The 20,365-nt window shown below is 44.0% G+C and overlaps 1 protein-coding gene across 2 annotated transcripts in view; it reads right to left on the bottom strand.

The window, feature by feature from the left end:
• Nucleotides 1-263: 263 nt before the first annotated feature.
• The window catches only part of zeb1b (zinc finger E-box binding homeobox 1b), a 49,874-nt gene continuing 29,772 nt past the window's right edge, over nt 264-20,365 (bottom strand). For both annotated transcript variants that reach the window (XM_035533345.1, XM_035533346.1), the window contains 7 exons: nt 16,616-16,774; nt 10,566-10,721; nt 8,867-9,069; nt 8,489-8,600; nt 6,242-7,944; nt 4,280-4,460; nt 264-3,134 (listed from right to left, as the gene is read on the bottom strand). In XM_035533345.1, coding sequence (XP_035389238.1) covers nt 2,350-3,134; nt 4,280-4,460; nt 6,242-7,944; nt 8,489-8,600; nt 8,867-9,069; nt 10,566-10,721; nt 16,616-16,774 — 3,299 coding nt within the window. In that variant the 3' untranslated portion in view covers nt 264-2,349. The remainder of the gene's footprint in view (nt 3,135-4,279; nt 4,461-6,241; nt 7,945-8,488; nt 8,601-8,866; nt 9,070-10,565; nt 10,722-16,615; nt 16,775-20,365) is intronic.

Raw genomic sequence — 20,365 nt, 5'->3', positions numbered from 1 at the left:
TTAGGCCACATGCTGGGTTTCATCTCTTTTTGTTTCTTTCTGATGTCGCCCGTCTCTTTATCTCCGGGCCGCTGTTGTGGTGGCTTCGTCTGAGCCGCCGCCTTCTTACAGTTCATAGTCTTGCAGTAAATGGCCGTCTAGGCTCATGTATCCCTGGCAGTGAGCCTGATTCAGAAGGAATGATTTTAACATTTCTCTTGACAAGCTAGTGCTTTGCTTTTAAATGTTTTCAATCTGTGAAAACAATTCTAGTTCACAGTAGCTGATGTTGAATTCTTGATGTATTTTATTGTGAGATGGGGAGTCATAAAAAACAAACCAATAAACAAACAAACAAAAATAACTATCTATAAAAAATTTAACCAACAAATTAAAACATATAAAACAAGTTGTGGCCTTGACGCAGACAAACAAAGAAACAACATTGGCACAAATAAAACAAAGTCATCAAGATTTTGGCTTTGTAAAAAGGGCAGCACAGTTTCATGGTTAAAGACAATCTTTCAATATAACAGCAAAGACTCATGCGTGTATAGCATACGATTAGTTTATCAATGTTCAGTAGCTTCAAAGTCTAGTGGGGAAAGAGACAATGACATGAGAATGGGCATCGTGAGAGAGTTCTGATAGTACTGGGTGTTTTTTTCTTTATTCAAATAATTGAAAATTTGAAAATAATACTCTTTCTGTTTTAAAACACTTTGAAATGCTAGTTTCTTCCCAAGCTTTGTATTCATTTTTCTTTGAAATTATTCTTCATACTAAAATATATTATTGTATTAATACAAACTACAATATTGTACACTACATTGTGTAATAAATAACGACAAAGAAAAATATAAAAATAAGACACATAAATATAAAAGGTATCTAAAACTAAACAAGTAAAGTTATACTGGTGAAGGGGGTGAGGAATAATACTGCAAACAAACCTTACACAATGTTCACTGAAAAACACAAACAAACCAACAAACAGAAATGACAAATTAATACTGACTGTTATGAAAATAGAAACTAAGTCTACAGGCAAATGGGAATTGGGATTTCATATTTGTTTGTTACCTGAAGAAAAAGCAGATGTGCAACTAATCCAATACAGAAGTGCACCAAACGGGAGAAAAGATGAGCCCTCCAAGGCTTGAAAGACTACTTTCTTTTTTGTTCTCTGATTGCTTTTCCTGATACATTTTTCTTAGAATGTATTAATTTGTTCATAAAAGAGGCAGTCTTGTCCTTTTGGTCAGGACTAGTGGTTCAGGTTTGGGGGTCAAAGATTTGCTACCACATTAAAGACAGCGTGAGCCCCCCATGTGAACATGCTGCCTAGCAACAGTGTCATAGAACCGCAACAGCTCTGTCGAATGGCACTTACAACATGCAGGATTTTGCATAAGGGGGGGGAGGGGTTGTGGGATGTCAGGGACTGTGGACTCTTGCCTGTGAAATCTTCAACAATCCAAATACAAACCCCACATAATGACAGAGATTGCTCAGAAATCTTGGCTCTCAAAATGTTTAATTTGGATTTGAGATGGTCATTACCAGCCCATCACCCCACCAGACCCGTGTAAACCTTGCTTCTTCCTCCTTATTTTTTTTTTTTTGTTTTTACATTTAAGGCTCACAGACCAGATAAATATGGAGCTAGCAGGGGCTAGCATGGCATAGGGGTTAGCTATAGAGTGCTAATACTGAAAGGTAGACATTAAACAACGCAAGGCCCACAGAGGTGTTCCATCAGTAAACTGGGAGTATGGTAGTGCACAGGATTCTTCCTTCAAATGCAATAAAATACTGAGTTTTGTTCATTGGCAATAAAAATGTATAGAAATTTCTCTCCCAACTGTACAGCTTTTTAAGGATTAAACAAGAGTGACAAAAAATTAGTAACACTGATAAAAAGAAATTGACCCAAGGTGTTTTAGTAATAAAAGATTATTAGCTAAAACATGTCTATCTTTCAGTCTGTATATGCATCAATTTTTTTTTGTTTTGTTGGTGTTGTTAAACTTTGTATTTATACAAACCATATTCATAAACACTGAAAATTGTCCTTGACATGGAAAAGCAACTATTTTTTCATTATCAGGCACACCAGGGGGTTTTATACACAGTAGTGGGCTCAAACGCAGTGCTGATGCCCTCACGCTCACCCTCACGCGTGCTCTCATGCTCGTCCTCACGTGCATTCTCACGCTCTCTTTCTCGCGTGCTCTTGCGCTCCTCCTCGACCTCTGGAAACCAAAGCACCATCTGCAGGCTTGGTTCCTTTATATTAGTAACTTTTGTGAAACCTTTTTATTTGTAGCAGAGGATGAGGGCACCAAAAGCCCAGGCACCCCTTTCTCTTCATTCTGCAACTCCGTTTTCACTGGCTGCATCTCCTTCATTTGCGTCGGCACCTTTCGTGTTCTCTGCATCCTCCCGTCCTCCTTTCTCGTCTCTGGTGTTTCCTGGCTGCACCGCTTTCTCCTCTGTGTCCATCGCCTCCTCTTCCTCCTCCTCCTCCTCCTCCTCAGCTCTTTCAGTCTCCCGCTCTTCCTCGCCCTCCTGCATCACTACAACTGCATCTCCCTCTCCCTGCTGTCCTTCCTCTAGTGTTTCCACCTGCGCTTCCTCCCCTCTCTCCTCCTCTTCCCATTGTGCCATCTCTCTAGCTGCTGCCTCCTCCTCCTCCTCCTCCTCCATCTGCTCCTGCTCCACCATCTCCTCGTCTTCATCCCCTCCTTCATCTCCAATCCTCACCACCTGGATCTCGTCCTCGTCCAACACACTCCCCGATCCTGCCTCGTCTTCCTCCTCGCTCTCTTCGTCCTCCCTGGCGCTGCTTCCCCGCTCGTCCGAGTCCAGCTGGGAGGGGGGCGAGGGGGCTGTGCTGCCCCTCTGAGGCTGCCCCTCACTGGGGTTGTCGTCCTCCTCGGTCCCCTGGGCTGGGCCCTGGCCATGGACCTCCCTCTTGCAGTAGGAGTAGCGGTGGTTCATGTGCTGGGAGTAGGAGCCTGAGTGGGAGAAGCGCTTGCCGCACTTGTCACACTGGTATGGCTTCTCTCCAGAGTGCAGGCGCAAGTGCTCAATCAGGTGGTGCTTGTGTTTGAAAGCTTTGCTGCAGATTCCACATTCATGAGGCCTCTTACCTGTGGGTCAGGAGAAAATTATAGCATGCTTTTATTTCAGTTTGATATGAAATGTCAACCATTGTGTGCTCTCTCTCTCGCTCTCTCTGTCTACTAGTACAGTACATTTTCTTTCCCCCTTTATCATTTTTTGTGTTGAGTAATTATCACAGGATTATCCCCTTATATCCCCGAAAGATACGGAGCAGTGTGTGTGTGTGTGTGTGTGTGTGTGTGTGTGTGTGTGTGTGTGTGTGTGTGTGTGTGTGTGTGTGTGTGTGTGTGTGTGTGTGTGTGTGAGAGAGAGAGAGAGAGAGAGAGAGAGAGAGAGAGAAAAATTAGATTTTCAGAGCTCGTTACACAAGCAGTTTAAAAGCCACCATACACAGCTCAGCTTATGGAGCGCCTCTGTGACAAATACCTCTGTATTAATCTGCACAGTACCTCATAAGCTTCCCTTTCCCAGCCTGCACATGCCAAGCTTCAAAGGATTAAGCATTACATGTCACCATGTATCCATGGATAATAAAACCAAACAATGAATCAGAACAAGCAACAGAGAGTGAGACAGCCCAGCTCCACTGTGGGCTGGAGAGAAAGCTTTTCTAAACTGTGGCTTTGGAGGGGAGGAAAAGTGAGCACAAGCTCACGGTTCAAGGCCCAGTGATGTCATTTGGATGTAGGCTGCTAGCTTTTGGCTGAGTATCTGAACACAGAGAGAGAGAGAGAGAGAGAGAGAGAGGTGAGTGGCTTTTGGCTTGGCTAAGATCATATGCTCCCAGTAACTTGGAGAGAGAGAGACAAATTACTAACAGAGTTGTGATGTAACATCCTGGGTTCCATGTTAAAAACTAATGCTTTTGGCCTGCAAGCGACAGGGAAAAAAAACCACACCCTCAAGCCCATGTTGCTGTGTTTGGAGCTGTGAATTCCACCATGTTAAGTGTGCAATAGGTAATAATGTTGAAGCTTGAAGTGTTCAGTCATAATTTCCCCTTCAAATTCATTTTGCTTCATTAGTCTGTGGAGACTCAATAGCTAACTGGTGAGGGAATGAATTGACAAGGGAGTGTGTGTGTGTGTGTGTGTGTGTGTGTGTGTGTGTGTGTGTGTGTGTGTGTATATATATATATATATATATATATGTATGTATGTATGTAACATACCCGTGTGTTCATATTTATGTCGAAGCAGAGAGCTACTCTTTTGGAAGATTTTGTCACACAGGTCACAAGCATATAAGCCATTTTCTGTCTTTTTCATCTTCTTCCTGACTGGCCCAGAATCTGAGTCTGTCTGCTCCTCCAACACTGAGGTCAGCTCTGAACTGGTATCCTGCTTTTCCTCCTACATACATACACACACAGAGGAAGGCAATTTTCAATTCATTTTTACACACACACACACACACACACACACACACACACACACACACACACAGAGAGTGGGCGAAACAAGTGTTGAACATGTCACCAATTTTCTAAGTAAATATATTTCTAAAGGTGCTATTGACATGAAATTCTCACCAGATGTCGGTAACAACCCACCCAATCCACACATGCAAAGAAATCAAACCATAGATGTCCATAAATTGTGTAATAATGAGAAATTATACAGGGAAAAAGTATTAAACACGCTTACTGAAACTTATTTAATACTTAATGCAAAAGCCTTTGTTGGTGATGGCAGCTTCAAGACACCTCCTGTATGGAGAAACTAGTTGCATGAATTGCTCAGGTGTGATTTTGGCCCATTCGTCCACACAAACACTCTTCAAATCCTGAAGCTTCTGTGGGCTTCTTCTATGAACTCTGAGCTTTAGTTCCTTGCATAGATTTTCAATTGGATTCAGGACAGGTGATTGGCTGGGTCATTCTAGCAACTTTATTTTCGTTCTCTGAAACCAGTTGAGAGTTTCCTTGGCTATGTGTTTGGGATCATTTTCTTGTTGAAATGTCCACCCTCATTTCGTCTTCATCATCCTGGTAGATGGCAGTATATTTTTATTAAGAAATGTCTCGATACATTTGTCCATTCATCCTTCCTTCAATTATATGAAGCGTGCCAGTGCCGTATGCTGAAAAACAGCCCCACACCATGATGTTCCCACCTCCAAACTTCACTGTTGGTATGGTGTTTTTGGGGTGATATGCAGTGCCTTTTGATCTCCAAACATGGTGTGTATTATGGCATCCAAAGAATTCAATTTTGGTCTCATCTGACCAAACTATATTCTCCCAATATTTCACAGGCTTGTCTAAATGTTGTTCAGCAAACTTTAAACACGCTTCAACATGCTTTTTCTTCAGCAATAGAGTCTTGCGTGGTGAGTGTGCATACAGGCCATGGAGGTTGAGTGTTTTGTTTTCTTTGAAACAATTGTACCTGCTGATTTCCAGGTCTTTTGTAGCTCTCCACAGGTGGTCCTTGTCTCTTGGACAACTCTTCTGATAATTCTTTTCACTCCTGTCTGAAATCTTGTAGGGAGCACCTGGTGGTGGCCAGTTTATAGTGAAATGATGTTCTTTCCACTTCTGGATTATGGTCCCAAAAGTGCTCACTGGAACCTTCAGTAGTTTAGAAATTCTTCTGTAACCAATGCCATCAGTATGCTTTGCAACAATAAGGTTGTGAAGGTCTTGAGAGAGCTCACATGTTTTACCCATCATGAGATGTTTCTTGTGTGGCACCTTGCTAATGAGACACATTTTTATAGGCCATCAGTTGAACCAGCTGATATTAATTTGCACTAAGTGGCAGGATTGCTTTCTAATTACTGATATATTTCAGATGGTGTCATGACTTTCCATGGCTTTTTGGACCTCTCTTTCTTCATGTGTTCAATACTTTTTCCCTGTGTCATTTCTCATTATTACACATAATTTAATTTATGGACATCTATGGTTTGATTTCTTTGCATGTGTGAATTGCATGTGTGGATTGGGTGGGTTGTTACCGACATCTGGTGAGAATTTCATGTCAATAGCACCTTTAGAAATATATTTACTTAGAAAATTGGTGACATGTTCAAGACTTATTTCACTTGCTGTGTATGTGTGCGCGTGTGTGTGTGTGTGTGTGTGTATATAATAAATAAATAAATATAAAAAACATTAAATGGCCTTTACCTTGATGCCATTGACTTGAAGTATGGTCTTCTGGTTTGAGTCACCCCCTGCTGGACTGGAGGCTGTAGTGGTGTAGGTGTAGGCCAGCTGTGGGATCAGGATGGTCTGTTTAGTGGTGGTGAGGGCACGCAGACACTGCCCTTGGCCCTGCTCTGTGATCGCCACCAGCGTGGGCAGTTGAGTGGTCATGATGTTTATGGGATTGGCACTTGTTTGGCTGGCATAGATGGCAGCATTGGGGCTTGCATTGTTGAGCACTTCCTTCTTTGTGCAAGTCAAGTTCAGTGGCTCGTCCTGAGCCAAGTAAACAGTGTTAGCATGGGCACTGGCTGCATTGGCAGTGCCCGCTGATTTCGGTAGGGACAGGTCCAGAGGTCCATCGCCCTCCTCTGTGGTGTGGGCTGGCACGGGCCCGTCAACGGACAGGTTTAGTGGTGAGGGGGATGCTGGCCCGCTCTCTGTCCCGTTGACACAAGCTGTAGTGGCCTCTACTGGACTACAGAGCTCCTCCTCCTTCTCCTCCTCTGGGCTCCTGTCCTCGTCCTGCTCTGGGGTCGATTTGAGAGTTTCCTCCTGGGTCCCATCACCTTCTGTCCCAGTGGTCTGCTCCTTCTGTGGTGAGGTGTCCACAGAAATTTGCCCAGATTGCATCTTCTCAAACCATTTCCGGACCACATCGGTTGGCAGGCTGACCGACTCTGAGATCTTGGCCAGCTCCTCCTTGGTGGGCTCTGCGTTTAGGGCGAAGTAAGCCTTAAGCAGGGACAGCAGGTTCTTCAGAGGAGGTTGACCAGGACACAGTTTAACGTCTACTTCTGACTCCTCTTCTGGGTGAGTGCCATTGACCCGCTGCCCCTCCTTGCCACAGTGTCTGGGTGTTGCATTGTCCTTCTCCCGCTGCATTTCCTCATCCACAGTGATGGTGGTTTTGTCCCGGCTTACCTTACTTTTGACCGTAAGGTCCTCGGGCAGTTTCTCAGCCTTGCAGGCATCCATGTTCTGCTCCGCGGGCTCCTTCTTCATGCTGTGTAGGGTGGCCTGTGCTTGGGCTGCGTCCAGACTGTAGTTGATGATGATCTTTGTGGTCCCATCCTGGTCTACAATGGGAAGACTGATGGCTTGGATGACCTGCTGAGGGGCCTGTGCGATGGCCACTCTGTTGGTTCCTGTGACAGCTGTGCCTGTGGGCTGGCCCTTGGTCTGGGTGTTCTCCAGCACGTGTCTGATCATGTTCCCATCCACTGCCACCTTCAGCATGTTCTGCAGGTCACCCAGGTTGATGCTGATCGGGGAGACCAAGCCCACAGTGGGAAGGACCACAGCTTGCACTGCCCCCTGAAGAGGAGCCGTCGCTCTTCCCTGGAAAACGCCGTTAACTCCTCCAGCAGTTTGGGCCGCCACCACCACAGGCTTGTACTCGTAGTCCAGTGGCTCAGACTTGATCTGTGTGAGTGGGAGCTGATCCTGCAGGGGTTTGCTGTGGTCCAGTTTTTCCCGGTGCTGGGTCCGGGCCCTGGCGGGCGAGGAGGGCAGGGATGGCGAAGGGCACTGAGGGGTCTTGGCGCCCCCTGTGGCCGGGGAGGGTCGTGACCGGCCATTCACAGCGATGAGACTGATGCATTTCTTACTACTGATGTGGGAACTGTAGGAGCCAGAGTGGGAAAAACGCTTCTTGCAGTTGGAACATTCATATGGTTTCTCTCCTGCATGTACAGCACAGAGAAACACTCCTTATAAAAACCATTACACACTGGGACTGTTCACACAAGAAGGTTAAAATGTTATTTATTTATTTTTTAAAAAAAATCTTCTGATCCTTTATTTAAAATCAAATAAAATGATATGTAATTACATGAATTGAATTCTAATGGAAGGTAAAATAATTGTCATTTTAGCAAATGGTTACAAGTATGTACTGTTTCTAAACTTATGTAAAGAAAAGCACACACATTTCACCCCCAACATCTGAAAAGCATGATGGCTCATTAAAATAAACTTTGATATCTAGGAATTTTGAATAAAAGTAAATCAGAGATATTCCAAATGCGCCATGTGCACCTGATTGCTATTTTCAGAAATAAATGCTGTATAATCACTTTCCTTTAGCTGCACCGTCCAAAGCAAATACAAACACAATTATGTTTCCTAATTTAGAGGACTATTCAGAGACTTCGTAAGTAGGTCTTTCATGGAGCACACTAACGCTAACTTACCTTATTACTAACACAGTTACACACACACACTCACCACTATGGATGCGCAGGTGCTCTTTCAGGTGGTGTTTGTATTTGAAGGCTTTGCCACATTCAGTGCACTTAAACTTGCGGTTTCCTCCTCCCCCCGTTTGGCTTACATGCCGCTAAAACAAACAGGGGCAAACAATCAAAAGAGGTGGAAAATATCAACTATGCTGTTATTTTATCATCATGATTATCATTATATGTATATCACATCCATAATAAAATGAGTAAAAATGACAAATGGTAAATGTTAGGAAATAAAGTCATTAGAATGCTAGGATATCACATTCTTGCAGAACCCACAGGAGGTGGCACAAAGCACATATGGTGTTAAATCTGAGAGGATGAGCACCGGTGTGTGGCCCCAGCTAGTCGTGCAAGGTACCTGCTCTCTGCCTGCTTTGTGTGCGGTCATGTGGCGGTCAAGCTGTGTGCGGTAGGCGAAGGTGTAGCTGCACATGGAGCAGCTGAAGTTGTCCTCACTCTTCTCGTGCCTGTACTTGATGTGCTCCTTTAGAGATGTGTAGCGCTTGTAGCCACGGGAGCAATACGGACAGGTGAGCAGTTGAGAGAACGCGTCCGGCGTGCCTGTGACAGAGCGGGGGGTGAATGGGGGGGGTGTCAGGCGGACAGAGAGAGAGGGGGAGGGGTGGAGAGAGGGAGAGGGAGAGAGAGGGGGGAGGGGAGAGAGAGAGGGAGAATAATGAAAAGAGCAAGAGAGGTAAATGCAAGGACAAAGATATGAGCATAATGACTTTTTGTGTGTGTTTACAAATCTGTCTCTGTCACAAATGCACACACAATAACAAAATGCACTTTCACATCAGATGTGTTTTTGAGATACAGAGAAGAGCAGAGTAAAAGACACAACCAATCACAGAGGGCCAGTGAAAGCAATGATAAGCTCGTGAAGACACTAATTATGATGACAACATAAAATATTCAGCATCGTAATTCAAATGTGCATAATGTGGTAACACGTATATAAATGTGGTTAAGCACCTAGAAAAAAATAAGAAACCGAATGAACATATATGTCGATGTATGTGAGCATGGGTGAGTGTATTAAGTGCGTTTGTGTGTTGGTCTGTTATTGTTCTGGTTTCTGGAGTGCAAGTCAAAAATATGTGAACTTCAGTCACGCATAATAACATAGAGCTTCTTCACTTCACCTACAGCATAAAGAGAAGGGTCAGGAGAAGGGAAATTTCGTGGGGGGGGTGGGGGGGGGTTGCAACTTGCTAATCAAAAACACCACAATGAATGTAATGTGAATGTAATTATGAGGTTGACCGGTGAGTAGGAAAGAAAAGCACTCTTTAGCCTGGCAAAAATGAGCTCTTGCAAGGGTGAAAATGAATGACAGCCCAGAGAAGACAGGATTCATTAATAAGACACGCATGAAGCTACAGTATTAGATTCTTGGGGACTGTCATAGAGATTTGCAGTGGTGAGCCCCATCTTATTATACATTAATGAGGATTACATGAGATATTCACCAAGTCAATACATTATAATACACTGCGTATATATTACATCTCTTGTTATTACATCTCTTGTTATTCATGTCTGACCAACACAAATGTGGACTGTAATAGTATTATATGAGACTAACTTTCATTTTAGTATGGTTATGCATTGCTGCTCCTTAAATGAAAGTGAACTGCCGTCCTAATCACATTTATTTGGCCCTTAAACTAGAGAAAAAACTGGGTATACACACGGCTAATGTTTCCCTGCACATATTCCTGTGTCCGACTTTCAAACAGGTAACATATTACCTGTTAACAGGTAATGTATTAAACTCTTACTCTGGCCAGGTGACACACACCCACGCACAGGGATATGAGAGAGTCTCTGAGGTATGAGGCATTTGCTCAGGTGCGGTCTGTTCAGTTTCTGTTCAAACAGGTGAGCAGAGGTGGAAATGTCATCAAAGGCGAAATGCGTGTTCACCCACGAGTGTGGTGTGTACCGGCGTGTGAAGCTTTTGCTTCATCGTGACCATGAATTTGAAATAGACCGTGTGTGTGTGTGTGTGTGTGTGTGTGTGTATATATGAGAGAGAGAGAGAGAGTGTGTACCATTCTCTTCATGGCCACTGGTCTCTGGTGTGCCCTGTCGTGGTTCATCCTCTGGAGCCTCTGGGAAGATGACTGCAGTGTCTCCCTGCTGAAGTATCTCCTTTACTAGATCATGCCTACTCCTCTCATCCTCTTCTGACACACACTCCTCTTTCACTGCAACACACACAGGCACATTAAATATATTGTGCCCTTGAAAGTGATTTTGTCTAGAGAGGTTCTTCACTGTTAGGAAAAATTGAAAACAGTGTGATAAGTGTAAGTCTATATAGGTGAGCATACAATTTGGGTACATTAGGGTCTTATAGAACTTATGAACCCTCTGGACCACATCAGCATCAGGTCACCCAGGTTGATGCTGATCGGGGAGACCAACATCCAATATGATTTGGATGTTCTACAAAGACTCTTTGACACCATCTCAAAAACTCTCCACTGTAAATCTTGGTATATTAATGCCAATCCTAATCTATAGCTGCTCCAGCTAATAAATATCTCCGTGAGGCTGTGAGAGGACAGTGTGTTACATTAGGTCGGGAACTGAGCTCTGCATAACCTCAGTTCTCCATGTTGTGAGCTCTGCCACAGATGTGAGGGCTTCACAAGTGCTGGTCTTGACCACCACACCACCTGATTTCATTAATTAGTTTTCCTTCCTCGTTTGGGGTGGGGTTTCATTAGTGAATTCACGTGGTGGTTTGTTGCGCTAGAATAAATACCTGCACATAATCAGCTCTTACAGCATACCAGGGCTGTCCAGGCTCTTATGAGGTCTCAGTGAGTGCATCCTGTTTCTCACTATCTGTTCCCCTACTGACATGTCGGCAGATTTTACACAAGGTTCAGTGGTGTCATATATCAGCCACTCAAGCAACGTTTTGGTTTTCAGTTTTGCTATGTAAGTGCTATAGCTGAAATAAGGCTCTTGCTTAGGTGCAGAATAACCCCTCTGAGTATAAGAGGGGCCTTCTGCCTACATGTTATCCATCTGATCCTTAGTATTTTCTGTTCCTCACACACAATGCAGGAAATCAGACATTACAGGTTTTCTAATTACTCAGGTGCACATCATTAACACTCTTAGTTTCCCATACACAGATTAAGTCTACTCTTGGATGCATCTGAAGGGCTAATGGTGAATCATTGGAAAACTAAAAATAATTTATCTTTAAACTTACTATGAGTCTGGGAAACTGGTCAATGGTGTAGTGAGAGCTTTTAAGATACAGGAGACCAGTTTCCTAGACACAGATTAATCCTAAAACTAGACTAAGAATAACTTCCAGTGATGATTCACCACTGGTACTGATATTTAATGCAAGCCTAACTGGCCCAGTGTGTACAGACTGTCAATCCAACCCTGGACACCACTACTATCCACTTGTAGGCTCTCTTGCCCTAACAGGGACTGATCTTCGTAAACACTGTGGGCCTTGAAGTGATGTATACCTTAGCTTCAGGGCTCTGCACTGAACACCACCACCTAGGCACATTCTGGAATACTGTGCAAGGCTGATATCATAGACGCACTGTCTAAGGACAAGGTAAAAATATAGTGAGAGACAATGTCTCCATCAAAAAGCAAAGCAATACATTAAACTGGACCAAGGTTTTACAGAGGGAGACAGCGGAAGGCTCACTTTACAGAAGCTTTAGGTGCACATAATGGTAAAATGATAATTATAAAATATCCCTCTTCTCACAGGCAGTGTACAAAAAAGCAACTAAATCTCAAACGCATATTTAGCCTACTTCCAAGGCAAACAAATCAATCCAGAATAAGTAATTCAGTCTTGATTTCTCAATATTCCTTAATGCACAAACTGTGCTAAACCTTCTGTAAAACGAAGCGCTTAACTGGGGCACTGTATTCTGCTCCTTTATCGCTTTCTAACGATCGGCTCAGCTAACGAGGGCAAATGAAGGAATGAAGGCTTTGGGAAAAGGGATGCCGGAGGCTACACACATGCAGCTCTGCCCAAGTATGCTACTCTTTGACGCGTGCACACTCCAAACCAGTCCACGCTGTCAGACATTACAACTAATGGCATTGGCTCATAATTCACAACGTTTGGAACACCTGAGGACATCTGTGTATGCCAGGACCATTTAAAGGGATGTAGGTATGCTGAGGGGTGGGCAGTAAACCTAATGAAAACAGCGAGTGTGAAAATGTATCAGAGAGAGAAAAAAAATGTGGCCAGCCCTGGAAAGAATTACAGCTTGCAAATGTGGATTTGTAGACAACACAAAATACACATTTTTAATTCAATAAGATACAGATAAACAGCATGAAAAAGATGAGGGCAACAGCAATCGAGCCATTTCTACTAAATCCTTTTCCATATGCACCTGACAGACATGACGATCCTTAATCAAGTAACCAGTCACTTCGTTGCTATCATGGGATAAACTCACAGCCAAAAGTATATGAAAAGCCTAAATCCCAATTTAAACTGATGTGTGGGATTATCGCTTGAGTAGGAACAGAGAATCAAGGTTCAAGCAAAAAGCTTCCCTTCCCCAGAGCCCTTTTCTCCTGTAATAAAGGCTTATGACAGCACACTTTTACAATGACATCATTGCTTGGTAGTCGCTGCGGAGATCGCACGTCAGTAGCAGGGCCAGAGAGAGAGGAATGAACCCCTTAAGAAGGAGTAGGAAGATTATATTCCTTCCTTTAAAAAGCTTACGATGGAGAACATGGAGTATAGCAGCTGTTGGCACTCCTCTCTCTAATCCTCAGTCCCATTGTCCAGTTCCTACTTCCATCATCTATAGCCTTCTCTTCCCTGCAGAGCTCAGGGACAATGCCTAGAAGCCCTGCATGCTACACTATGCAAAATCTGATAGGAAGAAACACATAACTCTAGCCAGCCTGTACCTTGCACTGCACAAAAAGCAATACCAAGGAGTGCTACAGCATGCGGTTAGTGTAATGCGGTTTGAAGCAGCATACAAATACACTTCCTCCAGTACCTAAACACACCGCGCGGTGGAAGATCAGATAAAGTGCATGAGTGGTGGTTCGCTCGATAGGATGTGAGGATGTTTGGGTGAGTCATCACATCAGTGTGGTCCTTGCCCATGTTTAGAACCCTAGTGTGTGTGGAAAGTACACAGAGGTTTCAACGATGTTTAGCACTGGGTATCTCTTCCAACTGGTAGTGTAGAAGAGAAGTCACTGAAATGTTGCAATGGGGCTTTCTGATAAAATCATCTGGTTTTTGTTTTGTTTTATTCACAGAAACTATTGTAAAGGGTGTGTGTGTGTATATGAGAGAGTCTTGTGAAATTAATCACAGGGGCCTGTTTGATTCCTTTCATGTACATTTAGAATAGAAAAAGGGCTGTTTGACAGCACTTGTAAGTGCTATATATCAAATACTCTAAGTAATTTCATAGAGGCCTGCCCAGTAATATATTGTCATCTTCTGGATTTAGGGTATGTTTGCATCATACATCCTAAAATGACTATTCAATATACTTTATGCACTCAGTTTCAAATAATTAGCTGCCTTCACTTTTTGGTTCTAGTGGAAGTTCCCTGTGACTCAACTGCTTACACTACTTACTGTATATTGTGTCAAGAAACAGGCTGATCGCATTACAATGTTTCTTCACTGAAACATCTCATAGAGGAAATGAAATGGGTGGGTAACTCTTCAAGCTGGTTAGCAATATTACTTTCCTTTTTACTTGCACTTTGTGATGATAAGTATTTTTATGGAGCAAGTGCACATTTACTGAAAATGTATTTTTGAAATATGTATTTATTTTTTTAAAGGCCCTGGTGTTTACAAATTTATCTCCAGGTTGATAAACAGCCCACCTTTTTGGTACAGGCAGCTAGTTACTTCACTCAGTAAACTGAACTCGTTACACTGAAAGCACCTGGTTTGAATTAGACAGGTTTTAAAAGGGTGCCACTTTGTCCAGTTCAGATGGTGAGGAGGCGCTCTACCTCTCACTGGCCCAAATGAAAAGGTTTGCATGATCATACATAAAGAAGAAAATGACACACACACCCAAACCCAGTGTGCTGGAAAAGAAAAACCAAAAAGAGGCCTGGACCAGGCTGAGGCATGTAGGGTGCTTTCACATGATTTATTTTCTATTGTTCTAAAAGCCTACTGTATTTTATTCTTTCTTGGGGCCCTGATCAGCTATAAAGAGCACACAAATATCAAACAAAGTACAAGCTGCGGTCCATGCTGTGTGTGTGTTTGGGGTATCAGGGGTTTTGAGATGTGATGGTTTGAGATATGTGGAAGTTGTCCAACCTAGCTAGGGAGCATCTTGCCAAGTGGGCTGCAGAATATATCCCATTTATAAATTGTGAAACATTTGTAAAATCTTTGCAAACACGGTAGGGAACAACATTTAAAAGCCAAGTAGGAAAGAACCCTAAGGGATGGATTCTCCTCCCTCTTCATTTTTCCATTTCAAGTGTTTTGCAAGCCTGGAACAAAGCCACCTTCTTTGGGTCCTTGAGTCGCCAGTGACTTTAGCCCTTTTCCAAAGAAGCCTAGCGGGTGCACTGCTAGTGCCCGTGCAGGGCCAGGAGGCTGGGTTCTAGACTGGGTAACAGATGAACTAGCCCAGGTCCTGCGCAGTTCCAACTCTGCCGGTGTAATGGCCCCACTGCTCCGCTGTGAAAGGGAACGGTGCATTTTCATTCCACAGAAAATGAGAGGCAACACTGTGCACGGGGCTAGCGATGGCTTCTAATCATGAAGATTGAGAGGGAGAGCGAGTCTCTGTCTAACTGAGAAGACAAAGTAGAGGTGTAATGGAGGAAGAAAAAACAAGGCTTTAAAACAAACATGTAGACCACAGAGAGTCAGTCTGTCTGTATCTGTGGTAGGTGGTGGTGTGAAGTAGAAAGACAGAAAGAGGCTAAAAGGCTTCAGGAACAGTCAGAGGATGAAGGGCGAGCCTGAAATCAGAGATGAATGGGGTAAAACAGGGCTGAGCTGATATTGTAGACCTCATACTGCTAGTGACTACTTTATAGCCTGAAGGGCTGTGAATTATGGGAAGTGTAGGCAGATGGCTGTATATATCTAGAATGTGAAATCTGGAAGCAAAGTACAGCACACATTATATGTGGACAGGCCAATTTCTCTCAGTGACACACCTAATATCTCCTATATCTCTTCCGTAGTCACCGGAGTAAGGAAGAGGAAGAAGGAAGAACACTGATCTTAAAGTAAACATAACAGAAATTCAAAAAGACTGACATTTCTATGACTATGATTACAATGATATATGACATGATGTGATGTGATGATGATTATTTGCTTGTTGTCGTAAAGAGAAAAGCAGATAAGCCAGTCATCTCTCAAGTGTTTATTACATGAAGAGCTCAAACGAAACTAAAGGCATTCCTCTTTTCTGATCCTCCCACGACAGAATACACTGCTTCAATAAACTTGTATTCAGTGAATACTTCTGAAATACTACAGCATTGTACTCAAAGAGCCCTCACTCTGCCAACACCTCTTTACGCGTGTGTTTATGTGGGTGTGGGTGTATGAGGGAAGGAGTATATGAGACTAGGCAGTTGCTGTTGTAGCAGTGGTTTTAATGTCAGTATATTATCTACCATGGTGTCTGTGTGCTGCTACCAGGCTTTAATATCCAATACCCACTCATGCAGAGCGCGCACACACATCAGCTGAAAACACTCTTCCACTTCCCAGCAGGAACTCACTATCTGGATATCAGGGCTTCTATCTCCTCCACAGCCGTCCTAATCACAAGCATTCCACCCTGGCCCATCTATCTGCTCCCTGCTAATCTAAGCCAGGCTTCAGGTGCGTCAGCTAAAACACTTGGACTGAAACCCACAGCTAATGCCCGAGCACCACCCTGCAGTGTTTTACCCTGCAATCTCTCCTAACTGCCAGCCTCGACTTGGCTCAGGTTTTGCAGCATTATTTTATATGCAAACTCCAACAGTACTTAATCTTCAGAAGGCAGCACTCATGATGTTCTGTTTGACATAACTACTGGTCCTCTTCTCTAAAAATGTAACCAGTTACTACCTTCATCCCATCTGTCCTCAGGGCCATTGTGGTCATCGTCGTGGGCAATGCTGTCACCGTCAGCTCCATCTATGAGGGTTCCCTCTTCCTCTACGATGTGAAGCTTATCTTCATCATCAGAGTCCGACTGGCCTTCCAGTCCATGGCTGTAGTTGCTCACTGCACAGAGAGAGAGGTTGTTTAGAGAGAGGTGTCTATATGAGCGCTGCAGCGAAGGCCATAGGGACACACATGAGGTAAGGTGGAGTAAAAGAATGGGAACAGATGCTATGGTTAGATAAAGGAGTGAAGGGGAGGGAAATGACAACGTTGCAACGGTGAACTCATCCAGTCTGCGCCCCCTTGTGGTCAGCCAGAAAGAGGGCCCCTTGGGTGGGGTTGGGTGGGGAAGCAGTTTATTAAAAGAATAAAGAGAAAGAGCAGGAGAGAAAAGGAGTCATTTCTCTCACTGGCAGGGGGCAGAGGAGCATTGCCTGACTGAGTTTATCAATGAACAAACGGAGCAGAGACAGAGGACGAGCTGGACAGGCAACCCACCATTCAATCAGTCAGCCAGACACTGGGGCAGGTCTGCTGTGGCAACCTGCCCATCAGCACAGTGGGACACCAGCAGCAAAGTCTCTTACCGCAAGTCTCTTAGTTTAATCCACACAGAGACGTTTGATTGTCCTGATGGAATGATATCGTAATGCTATGCAGCACGCATTATAATTCAGCAGGACATGGTGACTGGCTCAAAGTGAAAACATCATGGTTCCAAAAACGAAGTGCGACATACTGAAAGTGACTCAAAATATCATCATGAAAATGGGACAAAACAGGCTAGGATGTATTCTATGAGTAAATGACTCAGCACTTTTGGAATTTGCTCTGGATGAGAGTGTCTGCTAAATGCCATAAATGTAAACAAAAGTACACTAAAACTACTGCAAATACTTCCACTAATTGTACAATTCAGACAATTTTGATAACACTAGAAAATATAAAAGGCTTTGGCTTTTCCTTATTGGTAGCAAAAGACCATCCACATATTCAGTAAAGCACAGCTGTCAAATAAATTCTTCATTATTTGGACGGGAAAATGTTCTTACTTATACTGAAGAGCATCTCCATACATTATTCACTTTCTCTCCATAAAGAGAATGCAGACTTTTCACCCATTATCAGCTAACTGGAGCACTGAAGTACACCAGCCCAGTGGCTCAGCTTACTCCCCTTGGCCTGCAGTGTCTTTGTTTGTTTCAGTGTTGTCCAGCATCACCTGATTTCTCTAATGAGTTATTTTCCTTAACAAAGAACCAGGTTGTCGAATCTTGCAGGGGCTGATCAAGGAGTAGCATCCATCATGATTATACTGCATATTTATACATGTGAGACTGAGCCCACATCCAGCACAGGCATCTCAAGTGCAGAGCCTGCTGCTGTGTACAGGACTCCCTGTGTGCGGCACTAAAAAGGCTTGCGCACTTGTCTTCCACATTCGTGGCTTCCACATTCTCACTACTCTGCCCCTGAGTCAGTCCTGATTCATAAATACCCACTTCATAAACAGGCTATAAGTAGTAGTTTCTAACAGCCATTACTCAAACCAGTGTTAAACATTATAATCATTGCACATCCGATCTCTGCTGTCTCCACTAAATGTCTCTTTTCTGTTTTTAATATGAAAGGAGAACTAAGTGACCTCCATCTCGGCACTGTACACCTGCAGGGACGTGAGATAAGGGTAAGTAGGATCGATTTTCTGTAGCCAGCCAGACGACCTTAATTAGCAGTGTGTGTGAATGTGCATGTGTTTGTGTGCGTGGAAGCGAGTGGGCTTGGCTCAGTGTGACATGCCATTCTATTAGAAGAGGGTAGCCTTGCCTAATGAGTTCCCATTCGTTAAGGTAAGTGCTGGCTGAACAGAGCCGCTAATGCTAGCAGCATAAATCAAGCCTAAAGAGTCAGATTCCTACCCATCAGCAGAGAGAGAGGGACAGAGAGACATACAGAGAGACATACAGAGAGACACCGAGAGAGGGGAGGTGGCGACGGAATGTCCTTTGCCTGCCTTATGATGTGAAGTCTGGAAAATAAGATTCAACCTCCATGACTACTTGTCAGCATGGAGGAGAGCGGATGTGCAAATATGGAAATACATTCACAAATGTAGCATAAGAGCTGTCAGACATAAAGAAACACGGAGGTGGTCATGGCAAACGTTCATGTGTTTAGAAGGAGCTGGAAGGTTTCCTGGTTCCTCTTTCCAGAACCAACAGAACACTCTAGCAGGGAAAATGAGTGTGAACCTGAATGCTGAACTGCACTGGCTGTGGGGAAGGGAGCACAGGCTGTCTCTAACTGACTGCAAATGTATGCCTGTGATAGCACTGCTCTAAGATAAGTGAGTGGGAGAGCCCTGATAATGTACCTAAAATGAAAACAGCTCCTCCCAAAAGATGACCCCCCTTTAGGCCTGCACACTTCTGCCTGTGCTACAAGAACAGGATAAGACATAACGGCACTCCTAAAAGTCGAAGCTTTTCTACCTGAACAGCTTAGAGAGGGGGTTTTCTAAAATGTGAATGAAGAGGCTCACTCGGGCAGGTGTATGCATTCCCCACGTAAGCAACAGGGTGTGCCGAAGCGCCTCCAGCTCCCTCGACCTCCACCCTCTGCACCCAGCCCCATTTATCCCAACCCTCTTTTCCACTCGTCTAAGTACCCTTCTCTGGCCTGGCAAAATCAATTTTCCTTACAGAGGTGCAAAGTCAGCACAGAGCTTGGCTATAGAGCTGAATCTCTCTCTCACACACACACACACACACACACACACACACACACACATACACGCCCACACCCGCCCACACACCATATCTCTCCACTGCTGGCTGTATCTAGTACATTTACATTAAGCTGATTTTGTGCTTTTCTTCCTTGCACTCTGTATAACGCACTTTCTCTTTCAATCTTATTCTCCCTCTCGACCCTGTGCTCTCATTCTTTTAGTGCTTTAAGCAGATCTTGCCAACCTCTCCACTTGGCTTCTCTCGCACTCTCTCTCTCTCGCTCTCTCTCTGCTGTGTGATCATTGACAGAGAGGGGGTGTGTGCATGTGTGCAAATGAATGAATACTTTTACATACCCTACTATATAGTATATTTCTCCTTATGCCGAATCAAGTGCATGTTCATCAGAAGAGACTGGAATTTATATACATTAACATTTACATGCACTTTCAGAAATGGGTTTGCCACATTCATATGGGCTGACCGGCTTGAACCTGCATTAGAGCAGCGAAACCCACCCAATGGCATACCCCATCAGCATGACACACAGTCTCAAACATTAGGAGTAACCACATATCCCATCAGGTAGTGCAGCCAAGGGAAGCAGGGCGGGGACACTAGCTGGCAGGATGGGAGCAGCCATGGGGCCGTGTGGAGTTGGCTGTGTGGGAGGGGTCCGTGACTAACGGTCCCAGGCTCTAGTCCACTGTCACACCTGAGAGATTTCATTACTGCCTCCAGCAGATGCATGGAGGAGAAGTGACTACACACACACTTGGGAAGTAGAGAAATGGCCGACATTAGTTTACTGAAGAAAAACAAAACAAAACAGGCAGCTACCAGGAAAACTGGGGTCGTTAAACTTTGCACAAATGATGAGTATGATATGGGAAGACACAGTGGGATACTAACGAAACACAACAAAACACAGTACTGTAACTGCTTCTGCAAAACATGTCAGGGGTGAAAAACAAGCGCA

This window comes from Electrophorus electricus, chromosome 14, assembly GCF_013358815.1.
Source record: "Electrophorus electricus isolate fEleEle1 chromosome 14, fEleEle1.pri, whole genome shotgun sequence".
NCBI classification, from domain to species: Eukaryota; Metazoa; Chordata; class Actinopteri; order Gymnotiformes; family Gymnotidae; genus Electrophorus; species Electrophorus electricus.
This window is presented reverse-complemented; position numbering and strand designations above follow the sequence as displayed.